We start from the raw sequence: 20,378 nt of genomic DNA, 5'->3' as shown, positions 1-20,378 counted from the left end.
TATTAGATACATTTTAAAACCCCAGAAGATTTAGGGAGAGTTGTCTAGGAAGCCAAAGTTATAAAAAAGAATTTCTGACTTATGATCAGTTTGGCACAACTAATGCCAAACTCAGGTTTTAGGTGATAAGCAGGAGAACTGAATTTCTTACCTTTATCCCAATGTTCCTTGCCACCATATAAATAGTTAGGAATTTTTAAAAGTGAGCATAAGAATTAAACACCCTTCTCCAAACTAGTCGATATTTATCTTTCTTCTACGTTAAGTCGTGCCACCTTTTCCTTTCATTTATGTGTATGGCATAAAAGGAAATTACAAAAACAACAGCCTAGATTTAAATCCAAAAATTTTTATGCATTTCTTTTACCTCATAACATAATTTGATTATTGATAGTTGCCTTGAGTTGCTTTGAGATTTTTAGAAACTTCGAAGAACTAAATTTAGTCACTTTGTCTTTTTCCAGATCTTTGGTTTCTTTACGTGTATTGAACACTTATAAACTGTCTTGCTTTAAGAGGGCTCCTACCTGTTAAACAATGCTTAATCCAGCATTACAATAAACCAGCAGAGTTTTGGAACATTTAAAATAGGTATCTGTCACATGAAAAAGGAATGAGTTTAAATATTTAGTCTAATGATGTAAATTCTAAGAATTTGGTGTTTATCTTATTAGCCTTCTAAATTTTAATATAGAGATACTTACTAATTTCACCTTTTTATTTAAATTCATGCAACTTATTTTTTAAACTTTTATTTTTATTTTTTATTTTTCAGTTATAGTCAGCATTCAATATTATATTAGTTTCAGGTGTACTCACCTTTTAATAGTGTCATTGATTAACAAAAAGTTTAAAATGAGTTCAGCTCCATGTATTTTTTTAGGAAGCTGTAGATGCTAAATTGGTGTCTTTACAGTTTCATTACATTCGTTTTTGAATAGAATTTATACACAAAATTTATTCTATTAGGATAACTTTTTAGAAGCATCATACTTTTTAACTCAAAAACAAATACTAAATTTGAGTTATTAAAAAGATATTTGAGTCTATGGCCATGCCACCCTGAACAAGCCTGATCCCATCTGATCTCAAGCAGGGTCAAGCCTGGTCAGTACTTGAATGGGGGACCACTAAGGAAGACCAGCTGCTGTAGACGTAAAACATAAATAAAAAATAAAAAATAAGGGATTGTAAGCTGACAAGGTCCTTGCAACCTGTGAGGTCAGCCATGGGTTGCCTCGCCTTAAGAAAAAAAAAAAGATATTCGAACTATCAGTCTTCCCTTAAATATGTTCTACTCTTAAAACTTAAGCTTGTATCCTTTTATTTTATGCCAGATCATTATGAATGTTGTTACTATCTAAGAATAATCATACTACAGAAAATTTGGGGTATTTCAACAAGACTTTAAATTTTTCTAAGGACTGTGATAAAGAAGCTGACAACCAGCTTATTTTAAGGTGGTTGTTTTTTTTTTGTTTTTTTTTTTTAAAGCAGAGTTGTGCACATGCAATAAAAATGATTTTCTTTAATTTTGGGGAGAGGGATAAAATACTTTTGAAGAAAAGCTTCTTGAGACTCATTACTTTACAACTATTCTCATTCATCTTTTAATATAATTTTGTGTTAATGATCATTCAAAATTCTCTCAAAAATAACAATTGCATTTTTATCGTTTATGAAGCTACTGTAGTCTGACAACCACATGCCATTCTTTTCTTTGGTACCCAGAATCATGGCCTATTTGCCATGTAGCATTATCTAGCTTTCATACTGATTTTCTTTTAATCTTTTTATCCAGATATACACCACTCTACTTTATCTCTGTTCTTATAACCAAGAAATGAAATGTAGGTGACAAGTGGGTAGGTGTAGTGTACTGACTGCTAAGTTTGGGATAGTTGTAATTAAATTCTATTTTCGGTGCTGATATGGAGAATGTTTAATACAGGATATATCATAAAATAAAAATTAAGTTGGCTCATGCTGTCAAGTGAAAGTGGTTTGAGTAATTATACAAGACTTTTTTTCTGTAGTAATTACATTCCGAAAGGATACAAGCTTCTACATTGTTCCTTAGTAAAATTTCATGTTAGAGTTGCTGTTAGGCTTGTTCATTCCATTTCGACTTGTCAGTCTCTTTAGTTAGTTGAACCTATCAAGGTGAACTATACATTGAAACATTTCCTACTCTACAACTTTATTTTTTTTATTACCTATTATGCTCAGTCTTACAGGATGTATATTCTTTATATTCTGATTGAGGCTTTAGAAAACTATCTGTGATAAGATATATTTTCTTCTTATAATTTTAATTTTTTATTTGGATATGTATATATAAGTGTGTATAGTAATATTTTGTTAGTGTCACATTTGTCTAAAATATTAATGACATTAATGTAGCATTTAGTATGTCATAATAAATAGTTTCATGCACAGAATCTTTAACTTTCATTTCTAATAAGTACATTGGGTTAATATCTGATTGTGTGACTTTGTAGTTTAACTTTATTTTAGTTCATAGTACATGTGAAAACTGTCAATATGTTGCATTCCTTTTCTACCACTGAAAGATAGTAGGTTAGAAATTCAGTCATTTTAATAGGTATATATGATTTATTTAGAAAACATTTTTTAAAAACTGTTAAATAAGTCCTAATATAGATGGGATTATATCTTCCATCATAATTTTTAGATGTAATGTCTTTCTCACTTTCCTTTTTGAAACTTATAAAAAGCCATTATACAGAAGGGTTATTTCATGTGGTTGAGAATTAAAATGACTTATTTAAAACCATGTAATGAGATAATGACAAATGTCAGAGAATTGTGAAGATTTGACTTGAGACAAATTTAGAAAGCTAATTTTCCCATCTCGATGCTGTGTTTAATTTCTGCCTTGTTCTGTATTGTATCTTGGCATTTGATAAAATAATTTGCACTGTGCTTCTTCAGAGTATGAGCCAAGTCTCATTCTTCATTGTCTTCCAGGCCTAGTAGAAATGCCTGGAACCTAGTAGGTCCTCAGTACAAAAATGTACATGACTTGAATTGCTTTCAGCAACGTTGCTATCAGCAACTTTGGGGCTACACTGAACCAAGATACTACTACTTGGAAAGATGTAGTTAAACACAGAAAATAATCATGTTGGAAGGAAAATTTTCCTGAATACTAAGTTGAAAAACCACAGGTTTACATTGTACCTTGTAAACACAAGCTTTAATTGACCTGGTTCCCCTTACTGGTTCTGGCCTTTTTCCATTTTTTTTTTTTAAACCTATAATTCCATGAAAAGGTAGACTATGCTTTTTCTTCATTTGCCTTGGGTGGGTATCTTCTAAATATGTCCTGACCTAATATTAAATTTTCTTTCACATATAAATAAGTAATAACATACATATAATTTAACATAGTAAAACCTATTACGTAGGGAAATGTCCTATCTAGTATGTAAAGAATATAGTTTATTACTATGTTAACAGTACATGCTAATTAGTATTGGTAACTATTATATATTGAAACCATATAAATAGAAATTATTTCAAAATTATAAAATCTAATTTTTAGGTTCCTTATGTTATATGTAAGAATTTATAACATTAAACTGTTTAATCTATAAGAGGAAAATATCTGCTGACTTCTCTCTTAAGCCACTATTTAATTTCATTTAGATATTGCAATTTAAAAAAATCTCTCCTTAAAACACATAATCGAATGTGCCAGTTTTGAAAAATGAATTTATTAGAGAATTGTACTATCTTGTGTTTCGATGGGGGGGATGATTTTCATAAAAGTTAAACTTGTAAAATATGATGTTTTAAATTTGCTTTGTAGACAATTGCAAAAAAATTTTAGGAGAAAATGCTAAACCCAATTATGGTTGTCAAGTAACTATTCAGTCTGAACAAGAAAAGCAGTTAATGAAACAATACCGCAGAGAAGAAAAAAGAATTGCCAGGCGAGAGAAAAAGGCTGGAGAAGATGGAGAAGTTTTAGAAGGACTTACGTGCTTTGATCCTAAGGAATTGCGGATACAAAGGTAATAAAAGCCAGAAGCTGAAGATTGCTTGTGCTGTAATTGCTACTTTTATGTATCATTATCATTTTTTAGTTTTAATAATATATGTGATTCTTCCAGTCATGTTTCTTACAAGAATAGAATTTTGTTGTACAAAAGCCTAATTTTCTGGGATAAGAAAGCAGGGATAGGCTTAATTAGAATATTCTTGGTTGCATCTAGCTGAGAGATTTAGATTACAGAGGTAAGCTATTTTTAGATACTATGCATACATCACTAGGTTAATATTTATGAGGCCTACACAAATTTATTTTGAGGCTTTTGTCTCCATGAATGAACACTTTTCCCCATGTTGTTATTTAGAAGTAGAAAGGAGGAAAATGAAAAGGCATTACTCTTGATCTTGAAATGTTGAAACTCATTTTTAAAAAGAAGTTTGTACCTTGTTAAATATCTTTGGGTTGTGACAAAGTTATGAATAAAGAACATTTAGTCAAACTTCTCAAATGATGTTACCTAAAAATGTGTTGATTCTTATATGGTTATATAGAAAATATCAGAATTGCCAATCTCTTCCTTTGTAGAGTTTCGTTTTCTTTTTTATAATGGAAGCCTACCTTAAATAGTTATAGTGACCTTGTTTTAGTATGTACTTTCCTTTGCAAGATAAAAATGTCAGGTTTAGCCTATTGTGTTTATATTTACAGGGAGCAGGCACTTATGAATGCTAGAAGCGTCCCAATTCTGAGCAGGCAGAGAGACATGGACTTTGAAAAAATACGTTATCCCCACGTTTATGATTCCCAGGCTGAAGCCATGAGAACATCAGCATTTATTGCTGGTGCAAAGGTATGTCATTGATATATGACCACTTTTGGATAATATGTCTATTTTTAGAGGAAATGACACATAGATTTTTCCTCTTTCCTTTGGTACTCTAGTACTAGTTCACTCTGCTATGCTAAATTGTATTTTAAAATGCTGGGCAAGATGTGATGATGCAGTGTATGTAAAGTTCTTGACACATACTAGGTATTCAAAATGTATTTGTTCTTGTATTTTTGCAAAATGTATTTAGGGAACTCGTATTTTTGCATTTTAGTAGATTCATGGCTTTTTAACTAAACTTTACACTATATATATTGCACATTTTTATTAGCTTGCGAGTACATGTCTTAAAAGAATATCATCTAATTAATGTATACTTTGAGATTCATCAACATAACATGGTTCCTGTGTTATATGAGATACCTGATACATGAATGCTTTGTGTGTGTATGGTTTCTGTTTGCTTTTGTTTTCTTTAGCTTTTCTTTCCTTTAAATTAGCTAAATTTATATTCCAATGCTATGTCATAAAACCAGTAGTTTTTTGTGTTTTCTCTCTCTTCCTCTCCCTTTTTCTAACTAAACAATATTTATCGTAGAGCATTTGTTTTAATTTTTAATTTTTATTGGATTTTAATTTTTGATGTTTATAGATGATTTTGCCAGAAGGAATTCAAAGAGAGAATAACAAGATATATGAAGAAGTAAAGATTCCCTACAGTGAACCAATGCCAGTTGGCTTTGAGGAAAAACCAGTTTATATCCAAGACTTAGATGAGGTGAGACAATTATTTCATACAGTTGATATTTCGATGCTTGATACATTTTATGAATGGATTTGTATTGGGAAAAGTATTTTAAAAGCCAGTTAGCTAATACAATAAAAAGATATGCAGTTGGTTCAAAGTTTTTAAAAATGCATATATGTTTTTATATATATATATATATTTCATTACACATTAAACATATTTATGTACATTTTTGTATATATTTCTATAACTTCATGTTTATTTTGGTTATTTCAGCTAGTATTTAGTTTAACTTTTATAAACTGATTTAAGTAAAATATTTTAAAGGATTCATGTACTATATCAATATATCAAATGGCCAATTTAGAATAGAATAGAATATTATTTGGGGAAGGAGCAAGCAAATTCTAAACTATTTTACTTTATTTTTCCTCAACTTTTGAATTCCGAATAATTTCAGACCTATGAAAAAGTTGCGTGAATAGTACTATCCATATACCCTTTGTCTCAATTTGCCATTTGTTAAAATTTTGCCATAATTGCTTTATTTCAAAATAAAATATTTTTAAATTTAAAGTATACACATTATTTAAAGTTAATATTTTCTGTCATCAAAATGAAGTTGCTTTATATATATGTACACATTTATATCATAGTCAGAAATATTAAGTAATACAGGCAAGCAAAAAGAGCAGCGTAAAGCAGCATAATGAATAACCGCAGCCAACCAAAATTAACTCTATTATATATATGTGTGTGCATGTGTATTTTTTTTTTTTACAAAAACAATTGTATATGTAGTTTTGTGTATGTTTGTATATATAGTTACATATATCTTTCTATGTCAATTAAACATATTTCTACAGTATCATTTTTATTTACCATATACAGTATTCCATTCTATGCCTTTATTACAGTACTTTATTGTTATAATTTTGTTTTCCATAATAAGTTTTTATAGTAGACTAAATTATAATTAAATTTCGTATTAGTGGGTTTCATGCTATTCCTCAGAATTACTTATAGAACTTTTCAAAATCCAAATGCCTTGCCCCATTAGTCAAGATAGCTATATTTTGATGATTCTTGGAGTTCTGTAGGTGATTCTGAAATGCAGCCTGCGCTGAGCGCCTACAGAATTAAATAATTGTATATGTAAACCTTTTTAAACTAATTATTGTGAGCATCATTACCATTAAGGTTTATTCAGAGTTATATATTAAATACTAACTTTTTTCATGTAAAAATATTGACATTCATTTTCTATATAATGAATGAAACAGGCTTATTTTTCCTTCATACTTATTTCTAAATAAATACTTCATTCATTTTTATTTAGATTGTAGAAGTAAAAGCATTTTTCCAAACAGGCTTATTCCTTCTACAGCCCTTTCTTTGCCATGTAACTTAATATATTTATAGGTTCCAGGATAGAATGTGGACATCATTCGGATCAGTATTCTGTCTACCACACATGATATGGATGACCACAGTTTAACTGTTCACCTATTGTAGGGCATCTGTGTTTACAGTTTGAGGCTATTATGAATTGTATAAATCTGTTCATACTGCTACAACAAAATACCACAGACTGGGTGGCCTAAACAGTAGACAGTTATTTTTTTCACCATGGAGGCTAGAATTCCCAGATCAAGGTGCTAGCAGATTGGCTTTCTGTCTTGAAGATAGCTGCTTTCTCACTATGACCCTATGGCCTCAAATAGCCTCTTCTCTGTGTGAGCTCAGATTGAGCAGATAAAAATCACTGATGTCTCTTCCTCTTCTTAGAAGGACATCAGCTCTGTTGGATTAAAGTTCACCCAGATGACCTCATTTAACCTAGTTACTTCCCTAAAGGTCCTATTTCCAGATATAGTCACATTGGGGGGTTAGGGCTTTAACTTCTGAATTTGGGGTGGGCGGGAACCACTATTCTATCTGTAACATAGATAAAGCTGCTCTAGACATTGGTATACAGGTTTTTGTGTGAGCATAAGTTTTTATTTCTCTGGGCTAAATGCTCAGCGATACAAATGCTAGGTCATGTTTAGTTTTATAAGAACTACCAAACTTTTATCTAAAGTAACATTTATATCCCCACCAGCAATTCAGTGTGTCGTTTCTCTACATACTAACCATTTGGTGTTATCACTATTTTTTTTTTAAACTTTAGCTATTTTAATTTATATTTTTAATATGTATTGTTTATATTTATGTTTTAATCATTCTGATAGTGTGTAGAGATTTCTCATTATGGTTTTAATTTGCACTTCCTTAAGGGTTCGATAATAATTGAGAAGTAATACATTCAAATGCAATGTGTCATTCCAAATACATAAGTAGACTATTTGAAATCATATCGGTGTAGATAATGATCCCACCAGATGTCATAAGTGTGAAATAGACCGCAGGAGAAAACACAAGTGTTAGCAGAATGTTAATTTAGTACATGCTTCTCTTGGCTTGGATATTTATTAGAAAAGGTAGGAAAAGTGCACTTGAAGATGGTATCTTTCTCTTTTCACTGAAATCATAATTACATGTCATTCCTAACAGTCCCATGGAACTATAGATAAATGCTTTTATATTTTCTCCCTGACCAGATGTCGCATCGGATAAATTTGTGCTGTCTTCTTAAATTACTTCTATAATTTGATTAAAAAGATAAGGAGAATTTTTAAATTATAAAATGATGTGCAAAACTGCTCTTACTGCTGTTAAATGGGTTTTGTACATTCTTGGAAAGGGAATCATGTAAAAAAATTTAGATGGGTTTTTGTATTAGTCAGGACTCATTCAGTTGGAAGTTAGAGAAATCAGTCAAAGCAAGCTTTAACAGAAGACAATTTATTGGCCTTTCTTAACCAGAATGTCCAAGAGTACAGCTGCCATTGTACTAAGCTGGATATATAGGTTCGTGTGATGTTGTCAGATCTTTTCCTTTGCCCTTGTCTCTTTCTCTTTTACTCTGCATCTCTGTCTCTCTGTCTGTCTGTCTCTCTTTATTTTCTTCTCTTGTTTTCTTTCCCTTCCCCTGTATTTCTTCCTCCCTCTTCTTTACCCACTCCCCTCCCCTTTGTTTCTCTGGTTCTTTTCATCCCCCTGACTTCCAAATAGATTTTTTCCAGGTAACCAGGGAAAAATATATGATAATCACTCCAAACATTTCTGCTTTCCCTATACTCTAATCCCAAAAGGCCAGAGGGTTTTACCCATGAGTTCTGCCAGAAGAAAACTCCTGGGATGAACTCTGACTTTCCAGCTTGGGTCACCAGTTCATTGCTTCACCAGCTGCTTTCCCTCTGGTGGAAGTGTGGGGCTCTTATTGACCATGACTGCTCACTTTCGTTTCTTCGTTGTCAGCCCCACATGAGCCAGCAGGAGCCAAGGAGGAATTTTCCAAAAGAAAGATGGGTGCTGTTACTGAAATGTAGAATGAGAAAGATGCAAAGCAGACAGAACTATCTCTTTGATATTATGAAAAAAAGAGGTTCGTTATTTCATTAATGTTAAATAGGTTGATTTCTGTCTATTTTAACAGTTGGGAGGTATTTTTTTTTTTAATTGCCAGTAGAATGTTATTTAGCAAAAAAGGAATACTGGCCCAAAAGTAACATCTCTTTTGGAAAGGTAATATGAAAGATATATAATGTTTCATTTGAGAAGTTAAGAAAGTTGAGTTGTATAAAATCCGAATATAGAGAATTTGAGGTTTTCTATGACCCTAGTTTCTTGAATCCCATTGCTTAAAGTCTAGGTTCTGGGAGAAATAACACAAAAGGATATTATGCCTGATCTCAAGTTACTTAGTGTAGTGTATCTGGCTGACACCATTTCCTTGGAAATAACTGATACAGTAGGGGTGTGTTGTATAAGACTCTATGGCATCACAGAGAAGACAGACTATAGAGTGCACATGCGAAGCCTTCATAGAGGTGAATGTTGAGGGCATAGGATTTCGCCAGATAGACAAAGGGGATGGGGTGTTTCCCAGGCAGAGGATGCACCAAGAAACACTTTGTGCCCTGGAAATAGATATTTCAGTCTTATTAACATGTGAGATATATGTGGAGAGTGGCTGCAAATAAAAAGAGACTTAGTCTGCACACAAAGAGCTTAGAAAAATGCTAAAGACTCAATATTGTTGGAACTACTACTTCTTAAAAATAGTTATCAAGTGTTTTCACTTAGAGGTATTACTCTGGTTGCAATGCTGAACTGAAGGTTGAATAGAGCTGCCGCAGTAGTTCAAGAGAAATGTTGCAAGCGTAAATTAACAAAGTGGCAGCCTATATGAAAAATAGGACAATGAACAATAATTTAGCTACTCATATATATAAGATCTGATGATTGATCAATTAGAGTGGATGAAGTGGAGAGAAGAATCTAGAATGACATCCAGGGCAACATGGGTGAGTGATAGTATTATTTATAAGATGAAGAAAAAGAAAAGGAAAAGATTTGTACATGTTAAGTCCAGGAGGTATCATACTATGTTGGTTAAGAGCATGATAAGTTAAGGCCTCTGAATCCAGGCTGACGGAGTTTGACTTGGCTCCCCACATTCTGGCTGTGAGGCTTTGGGCAGGTAGTGTCCATGATCTAGTGTTGCATTTGTTAAATTGGGATAACAATATTTACCTCATAGTTTTATGATGAGGATTAAATTAATATATATAAAACACTAACGAGCAGTCGGTACTTATACATTTTAGCTGAAATGTTAGCTTAAAATGATAAATGTAATAATGAAAACTGACATGGTGAGATCAGTCAGAGAACGGGTAAAATGAGGACTTATCATTACTTTGGAAATTATATTTTTTTATGTTTATATTATATAATTTGGAAATTATATTTATGCCATTCACCTATTCTTTCGTCTCAAACACATATAGAGTAGTATTGGATTCAACATACAAAATCAGGAAGACCTAAATATCATAGTCACTGTATTAGACATCTGTAGTAGTTTCTAATTAACTGATAGAAACTAAAGAAATGAGTCATAATTATGACATCTGTGGTTTTCTCAGGATTGACAGTTTGGAAAAAGTCAAATAGAATAAGCAAAAAAATGTTACTTTTTCTTTAGTTTTACTTTTATTCTCTGAACCTGAGGGAATCCTACAACTAAAGGATTTCTTGACATAGTTTGATTTGATCAAATTACAAAGGCAGGAAAACTAAAAGAAGCATCCAGAAAAACACTTCAGGGTATGGATCTTTTTCATGAGATCAACTTGAACAGGATGAAATGTCACTAAAACCTAAACATCCTCCTGAAAAAAAGCCTTTCCTGAAACTTCCCACAAGCTCCTTATTACACTATCAAGCATATTGTCAGTTTCATCAGAACCAGGGCCTTGAATCACTCACTGCCTTTTTAGGAGGTGGTATCATGAAATAATAACAAATATAAAGTTTAAAGCTGAAAAATAAGGTTATGTTCTTCTTCACATCGATAAAGATCTTAGTAGATTTTATAAATTTCATGAGGAAGGAAACAATATAGTACAAATTAAATTTCTAATCATTTTAACAAATTCTAATTTCTCTTGATACATACCTAACATCACTTGGTAATTGGAGCCATGAAATTCTGATTCTGTTTGCTGCTGTATTTGTTTGTCAGATTTTTTCAGTACTTATTACCACTAGAACAAATAAATGAATAAACAAACATGTAAATGTAGACTACCTCTATTATTTGTTTTAAATCTCACAATACATTGTTATTCTTTTTCTATGGCAGTCTTTTTTATGGTATCTAAATAATAACCAGGAAAAAAAAAAAGGTTTTTATACTTGTGTATCTACGTGGTACCATTTATACCTTTGTGTAGATCCAGATTTCTATCTGGTATTCACTTCTTGTAGTGCAAACCTGTTAGTGATGAATTCTTTCAGCTTTGTATATCAGACAAAGTCTTCATTTTTGTCTTTGTTCTTAAAAGATATTTCACTTGATATAGAATTCTAGGTTGACAAAAAATTTTTTCACAGTAGTTACAGATGTGACTGCTTTGTTTTGCTTACATTGTTTCTGATAAGTATGCTCTTATTCTTAATCTTCCTCAGGATATAGCATGTCCTTTTTTTCTGGTTGATTGTTGAGATTTTCTCCTTATCACTGGTTTTAGGCAGTTTGAGTATGTGACTTTATATTAGCTTTCTGTTAGTGTATTAGAAATTAACAGTAATTTACTGACCTAAAACATCTATTTATTACTCATAGTTCTGGAGGTCCTTTTTGGATGGGGTTGACTGGGTTTCCTGTTCAGGGTTTCACAAGGGCAAAATCATGATATTAGCCAGACAGAACTCTTATGTGGAAACTCTGGGTGAACTCATTGAGATAGTTGACGAAATTCATTTCCTTGCAATTATAGAATTGAAGTCTCATTTCCTTGCCATTGGTCATTCTTAGCTTCTAAAGTCTGTCCTCATTCTTGGCATGTGGCCCACTCCATATTCAAAGCCAGCAAGGGAATTTTGAATCCTTTGTGTGCTTCAAATCTCTGACTTATTCTCTTGGCAGCTGGAAAAATTCCCTGACTTTGAAAGATTCATGTGATTCAGTGAGACACATCCAGACAGTCTTTTTACCTAAAGGTTGACTGTTCCATATAGTATAACCTAATCAAAGGAGTAAATCAGTTATATTCATGATGCTGAGGTTTGTGCAAGCTCTTCACACTGTAGAGTTGGTAGGAGGGATTGGGAAGGAAATCTTGAGAGCCAGCTTAAAATTCTGCTTACCACTGCTATGGTGTGATTTTCTTTAAGTTTTTTTTTTGTGCTTGGCATTTGTTGAACATCTTGGATCTTTGGTTTTACAGTTTTCATCAACTGTGGGAAATTTTCAACATAAAATAATTTTATGTTCCCTTTCCTCTTTTCAGAAATTCTTAAGGAGACTAATACATTGCATTTTAAGATAAGTCATTATTCAGGGAAGGAAAATGTTCTGGTCTCACAGTTACAAACTATTGGAAAAGTAAGGTATATTAGGGTCCCTGAAGTTGTCACACAGCTTACTGATGTTCTCTTAATTATTTTTGTGTGTAAGAGGGGAGTATTTTTCTGTCTTTATGTTTCATTTCAGGTGGTTTCTATTGCTTTGTTTTTAAATTCACATATCTTTTCTTTTGTAGTGTGTAATCCCATCCAGTGTATTTTTTAAAAAAATCTAAATCATTGTAGCTTTATCTTAAGTAGTTTGATTTGGGTTCTTATATCTTCCATGTTTCTGTAAACACAATCATTTCTATAGCTTAGGAGTCAGCAAACTATTTCTGTAAAGGGACAGATAGTAATTATTTTATGTTTTGTAGACTGCATGGAGTCTCTGTGTTCCATAGTTGTTACTACCTCTTTTATTAAAATACCCTTTCAAAATGTAATAATCAGTCTTAGCTTATAGGCTGATAAAAAATAAAGAAAAATAGGCCTCCGGCCAGATTTGGCCCACAGGCCATAATTTGTTGACCCTTGCTCTAGCTTTTGAACAGTCTGTGATGCTTGGTATTTCTGGATTGATTTTAATTGATAAATATTTGTTATTTTTATGAAAATTTTTTTCTGCTTTTTAGCATGCCTGATCATTTTTTACTGAATGCCAGCCATTGTGATTTTACCTGTTGAGAGCTGGATATTTTTGTATTCTTATAAATAAATATTCTTTAATTTTTTTCTGGGACTTACCTAAGTTACTTTGGATTAGTTTGATCTTTTCAGGGCTTGCTTTTAAAATTTCTTAATTAGACCAGAGCAGCATTTAGTCTAGGACTAATTTTGCCCCACTACCAAGGCAAAACTCTTCTGAGTACTCTAATTCCCAGTTAAGATATTTTCCAGTATGGCTGGTGGGAACAGGAACTATTCCAGACTCTGTGTGGTAAGGTTTAGTCAGGTTTGCTCCTCTAATCTATTCAGATGGTTATTTCCTCTACCTGAAGTAGTTTTATCATATGCTTGTGCTGTTCAGGACTCACTTGAGGGAGACTCTCTGCAGACCTCTGGAGCTATCAACTCTCTCTCTCTCTCTCTCTCTCTCTGTTTCTTTTATTTATTTATTTATTTTTTACAATAAAAATACCTCTTTCAAATGGAGAAACTCAACTTCAAAGGAATGAAGTAGGATGTGAAGCTGATGGAGTTGAGAATTATTACTCCACCAAAGCTCACAAAATCCCTATGTTGTAATAGTCTTCAGTGCTTATCTGTGGAATTAGTTTTCTTTTAAAACCAAAAGTGGCAGGTAACTCTGGAAATTGAGAGCTGTAGTAAGTTAAAAGGGGTGTTTTACGTCCTCTCTCTGGAGGAGGCTCATAGCTAATTGCATTCCAAGATAAGTCACTATCCAAGGAAGGAAAAGATCCTGTTCTCACAGTTACAATTTATTGGAAAAGTGGGGTTTGTACTCCTAAGTAAGGTCTTAAGTAAAATGAGAAAAGAAAATAAAAAAGGAGTTCACCCTACCCCATCTTTTCCATTCTTTACCTATAACAGCAGTTCTCATTAAGCAATATTGCCCCCTCCCCACATCTTCCCCAGAAGACATTCGGCAATGTCTGGAGACATTTTTGGTTGTCACAATGAGGAGGGTACTACTGTCATCTACTGAATAGAAGCAGGAATGCTGCTGAACACTCTCTATAGTGCACATGACAGCGTCTCACAACAGCGAATTCCCAAAATGTCAATAACGTGAAGATTGAGAAACCCCAAAAGAACAGCGCTGTCCATCAGAACTTCATAGTTAGACACCTGGAAACTGTTTTTTTTTTTTTTTTTTTTTTTTTGGTCTCTTCTAAGCGTTGAGTAGATCAGAAAATATTATGAAATAAGGTTGTTAAAACCTTTAACCTTCAGTCTCTTCCTAATTTCTTTGATATTTTTGTTATTTGTTTTAGTTTTGTCTTTAGTTTTTATACTAGATATTTTTATTATTGTCATTACTATACAGTTAGTGTATGTATAGTCATGTTTAGATTTACCTATCTATTTTACTAGTTTTTAAATTCCATCCAAAGCTTTCATGTTCTGTAACTTTTCATTACCTGAATTTTCTTTTGTGAGAATCAGGTGGTGGCAAAAATTTTTTAATTTTCATTATTCTAAAATGCCTTTATTTTATCATTATTGTTGAAAGATATTTTCACTGGTAATAGAATTCTCAGTTCACTATTATTTTCTCTTAGCATATTAGAAATATTATTCTATCTTGTTCTATCTTAGCATAATAAAGATATTAAATCATCTCTTTTTTACTTTTACTTGTTGAGAAATCTGCAATCAATCTAATTGTCATTTGTTTTAAGGTGAATTTTTTGCTCTGGCCGCTTTTAAGATCTTCCCCTTTCCCTTAGAATTTTTTAGTTTTACCATCATGTTCCTAAATAGTTTTCTTTTTAACTTTTTGTACATTAACTTTTTTTTCCTCATTCTGTTATATGTTTAACATCATCAACCAAAATAAGGGAGAAAAAAAGGACTTTACAGTTTTCATGTCCCTGTAACTTGGCAGACATTGTTAGGTACTATCAAAAAAAAAAAAAAAATCGAAAAAGAAATACAGGGTGTCTCCCCCCATCTTCACTGAGCTTGCCACATAGTTGGGGACATAAGAAGGCATCTATGTTAAGTATTTACCAACAATATACTGTGGAGTGCACTGAGTACAAAATCAGTAGTTTGAATTTAATGTAATCTTATACAAAAGACAGGGATCAGTGCAGGCTGTAGCTGTTAATGTAGATTCTTTGGAGAACATGAGACAATGAACTTAACCATGGTGTATAGAGAAAGGAACAGTTCCTGATTTTGTGTTCAAAATTCTGTGTGAGCCTGCTATAAAATATCGGAGATTAGGTCTTGTCCATGTTACTTTTTATATAGAAACTTTAAAATGGTACATTCGTTATAAAAACTTGGTCACTGTCAGGAGGGCCAGTTATTTATGTATTGGAGTGTTAAAATCTTTCTATGGAAACTGTAAGGAAAAACTTAATTTGTCATCTTATTCTCAAAAGTAATTAGGAATTTTGATGCTTTCAACCTACTATGTATGAAAAACATGCTATTGATGCTATATTGTCTTCTATTTTGGTAGACAATACATGCTTAATTTTATCTGTTGGGTAAGCTTTGTTATAAAGTTATAAATAAGAATTTTTATTTAGTCGTGACTCCTACCAATTATTTAAGTTATATGATTAAACAGTAATGTTTTTTGTTATATAAGTGAACTATAGTTCAAATATATTAAATAGGTCTTATTTGAAAGAAATTATTATTACATTTTCCCTTCTAAAGGAGAGTTAATTTTGTGTGTAGCCCCTGAACTTTTTCAGAACTGTAGTACCACAAAGTCTACTGGGAACACTCGCAAACAGCTAACTAGGAAAAGGGCACCAGCTGCTTAAAAAATACCTGCTAAACTAGAGAAAGTTAAAACTAACATCTGCCTCTAGCTAGGAGAACTCTAACAAAATAACTTTGTTTACAACCTATACTTTATTGAATTATATGGCAGGAAATTACGAGAGAGAAGATTAAAAGCTTACGGGCATATTGAGCTACCCCAGAATAATGATTTTAAAACTCAGATACATTCAGAAATACGCAAAGTAGATGAATTTAACTTATAACGTGGGAATTTCAACTTGTTTTAGAAATGGACTTAGTCTGTATCATCAGTATATCTGTATATTGTGGTTACATTGTCCTATTATAATAAACATAATATTTGTTATGATCGTCTTGCTATTTTTACTATTTTCATTATTTGTCTCTGGAAATATATATGCATTTGTCATCAGTCATCAGTAATCATTTCTTGAGTTCTGGTTTGATACAAGGCATTGTGCTAGGAGGTATGGTCGGTATCAAGAGCTTTAGAATTATAACTCTACCTTTAAGGAACTTACTGCCCAGTTAAGAAAATAAGACTGATGTTGAATTCCCAGCTTCATTGTTCATACATTTTATGATGTGGATCAAGTTGCCTAACTGCCTCTGTTTCAGTTTCCTCAGCAGACTGTTTATTTTGAAGATTATTTGAATCAACACACAGAAAGCGTATAGCAGTGTCTGTGATATGTTTTAGGTATCATTAAATTCCCAGCCTGAGTAATGCTTATGTAAACTGTTCCTTTGCTTACTTTCTCACATTGATAGCTGAGTTTTGGTATTTAATCTGGGCACACTTTGAATCTTTTTGTTAAGGGTTATTCTTTAGTGGAATTATTTTTGTATAAATAACTTGGAAATTCCTTGAAGATGAATATTGAAGTAATGTAGAAGATGACATTAATTAATAAAGATAAAGCAAAGTGACTCATATTTCTTTAGTAAATACTATGCATTTCACTAGGTACCTTGTATTACATCATTTAATTTAATCTCCTATAAACTGAGAGCAAGAAGTTTACAGAAGATAAGTTTAAATTCGACACGATGGTGCACGTATCAAACAGTGACTAAGTAAACATAGGTTACCTTGCTTTTTACATTCTAAACAAGCTCTTACATTCTTGATAAATTTCAGTTATGTGAAAATAATAATTATGTAATTTTGGGTAATTTTAAATATATCGGGAAATTAATATATAAACTCAATGAATCCTTGAGCAATCTACATAATGTCATGTTTTATTATATAAGTTTCATAATTTCTTCCTTCAAATCTTTTCATTACTACACATGAAGTTCAAGCAAAACATTTTTCTTATAAGGAGGCCCTTACTAAACTTCTCCTTTTAATTAGATACATGTTTTAAACAGTTTTTGAGTGAGATGTATTTTGTTTTTTCCAGAATGGGTTGTATTAAATTACTGAAAAAACAAGATGGCTAAGAAAACATAATCACTGTATTGGGGGTGAGTAGGGAAAGCTAGGATAGCAGTTCTCAATCTTGCTTATACTTGATAATTACTTGGGAGGCTGTTAAATATGCAGATTACCATTCCCCACCCTAGGCAAATGAATGAAAATCTCTTGGGTTGAGTCTTAGCAATCTGTTATTTTTCTAAGCATATATACTTCCTACCCGAAGGATGAGGAAACTGTTCTCAAAGCACTGGCCTCCTCAGCCCAGCCTCAGCTGAGCTCTTCTTCAGTCTTTGGGTCCTTCTCTTACACTTAGTTGGTGGCTTTAGTGTATTTGGAACCCTTCTATATGAGCTTCAGATCTCACTCAAGTGGGAAAACAAGCAGTAAATTAAATTTAAGGAAGCAATTTATGTCAAAGTTACTGTTTGTTTTCCCAATAAATAATTTTCCAATTATCTATTTTATGGAAATGAGTTAATATTAAATTGTATATTTAAAATATTAGAAATTTTAAAATCCACCAATTTAAATAAGTATTTCTAAATTTCTGTTCTTCAATCAATACCAAGTATGTTGTTAAACATTGGAATATCAGAATATGCACACACATTTGTATATTGAACCGATCATTCTAAATAAGTCATTAATACTTTCATTTTCATAACATGTCTTTGCTGTGTTATTATTTCTATTAAATGAAATCTTGAAATAATAAGTTATTCAAATATTGTTAAATCAAATCCAAGTGGAAATAATTTCTTACCTTTCAGAACAATTCATTTGAGCATTCCATTGATGAACTTTCTTACTTAAGGAGATATATATTTAAAGTGACATTCTGGCTTTATTTAGTTTTGGAAAGTTTAAAGTCATATGTATGTATAACTTTTTAAATTAAGAAATTACCCATAATTTAGTATCTGTTTTGTGAGCTTGATCTCATTAGTCTAAATACTTTACCCTCCTCAAATAATTTCAAGCAAGCTGGTAGAAGTACTTTAAAGGTTAAAGTCTGAGCTGAAACCAGTTATGACTATAAATATCAGCCAAGAAACTGAAAATGACATTTTCTTTGTGAGATCCAACAGGATTTGACAGAGACTCTTTTGCTCCTGTTTTATTACCACAATTAGAAGTGCAGCTGTTTATTAGAAGGCAGGTACCATAATTTGGCCCAAATAGACTATAATGCCAAATTGTGGTGTCCTACATTTTTAAGCTATAACACTTATAATGACCTTTTGGAGGGATACTTATATACATATCAGTATGAGTTCATCTCTCTTATGAATGTAATACATTAATTTCATAGAAAGTACCAGATTCTTAATCTCCAATTTTACTTCTGTTGTAAGCCTCTGACATATCTATATTTAATATAACACTGGTTTTATGAAACCAGCCCTCACTTACTATGGTGGTTCTGTCTAAGGCAAACCAAACCTACCTAGCCAAATCAACCGATATAGCTAAGGTTCAATCATGTCCTTCAGTATCTTCTTGTGTAATGAATGTGACTATTGGCATAGCACTTTGGTGAAGGTGTTTCAAAGTGACATCTGGCATGTTGAATTGTTATTAAGAGTGTGCTGGTAGAAGCACAAATGTGCAATTTAATTGGCAAATCAGTGGACTTGCTATGATTGTGCCGCTAAAGTTTTGTTTGTCCTTTAAAATCCCTTCTTGAGACCTCTTTAGTTTTCCTTAGCATTCAAGCCTGAACTCAAACCTAGAGATGAGGAAGGCACCTTCCCCTTTTAAGAAGGAGTTAGTGTCTTCCTTGACTCCCATTTTAAACGTTAAGTTCTCATGAGACATGATATTGCTATTGTTTGTTGTACTCTCCTTGTGTTTTTCTCTTCAAGGGCAGTAATAGCTTCTTATTTATCATTTTGTCATCAAGGAGCGGAGTATATGTAGAAGGGATATCTATTTAGTTGGGTTTTTTGTCATTGTTATGCTTCTTAGATGGACTGTTTTTAGTATGAGAGAACTGACACCTATGGACTATTTTCAGTTACTCTTTTAAATGGCGTAAATGCATTGTGTTAAATAATATGAAAGGATTATGAATTATGCATTGTGGTTTCTTATTGCTTTTTTTGTATGTAATAAAATTTGGCTCACTTTCATTTTAGAAAATAACTAACTTACCTGATTTTCACAAAATCTTATAATCTCACTTCCTTCAAAGATTTAATAGTAGATTTCTCTCCTGAGGTCTTTTGTTGCTTAGACTTAATTTCCTCTAGCCTGATTGTCTGGTTCAAAATGAATTATTATTATGAAACATTAAAACTCACAACTCTTCAGTAAAGAGAAACTAACAGTGACCATGCACTTTCCTATCTCTTAATTAAGAGAATACAGTAATTTTTCAGTGCATTTTCAAGTGGGAGTACAAAGTGGAAATTTGGTGTGTTTGATAAAGATGTAAGACTCTTTATATGACATAATGAAAAATGGTGAATTATGTACTTTGTATTTATATAAAATATTAAGTATTTATAAAGCAACAAATTATTGTTATCTTTAATACATTAATACAATATAGAGTAGATAGTCCCCTTTCATTTATTCTTAAGATATATATTTTTATCTAAACAGAAAAATATTTTTGTGGGGTTCAATTATAAAATCTGTTCACTACAAAAAATAATATCTAAAACGTAATATCAAAATTTATAAAATAGAAAGTGAAAATTTCTTTCTCATTTCAGCTCCAGTGGAACAGTTTGATATATATATTTTCCATGTTTTTTATATTAACAAAATTATATTTAATTATCCTACTGTTCTATTACATACTTTTTTAACTTTTCAGATACATTTTCCTATAAGCATATATATCTTTCTTATTCTATTTAACTACTGTAATTTATGGTGAGTGAGTTATGAATAACTTATCCCGGTCCCCTATTTGTGGACATTCAACTTGTAATTT

General features: G+C 31.9%; 1 protein-coding gene across 2 annotated transcripts in view; it reads left to right on the top strand.

The window, feature by feature from the left end:
- The window catches only part of ASCC3 (activating signal cointegrator 1 complex subunit 3), a 265,634-nt gene that overhangs the window by 49,194 nt on the left and 196,062 nt on the right, over positions 1 to 20,378 (top strand). For both annotated transcript variants that reach the window (XM_036220315.1, XM_036220319.1), the window contains exons 6-8: positions 3,836 to 4,040; positions 4,727 to 4,868; positions 5,500 to 5,625. In XM_036220315.1, the coding sequence (XP_036076208.1) occupies positions 3,836 to 4,040; positions 4,727 to 4,868; positions 5,500 to 5,625 (473 nt within the window). The remainder of the gene's footprint in view (positions 1 to 3,835; positions 4,041 to 4,726; positions 4,869 to 5,499; positions 5,626 to 20,378) is intronic.

The sequence above is a fragment of the Rousettus aegyptiacus genome, unplaced genomic scaffold (genome assembly GCF_014176215.1).
Source record: "Rousettus aegyptiacus isolate mRouAeg1 unplaced genomic scaffold, mRouAeg1.p scaffold_m13_p_1, whole genome shotgun sequence".
Lineage (NCBI taxonomy): Eukaryota > Metazoa > Chordata > Mammalia > Chiroptera > Pteropodidae > Rousettus > Rousettus aegyptiacus.
The sequence above is the reverse complement of the archived record's forward strand: the minus strand, read 5'-3'. Positions and strand labels throughout refer to the sequence as shown.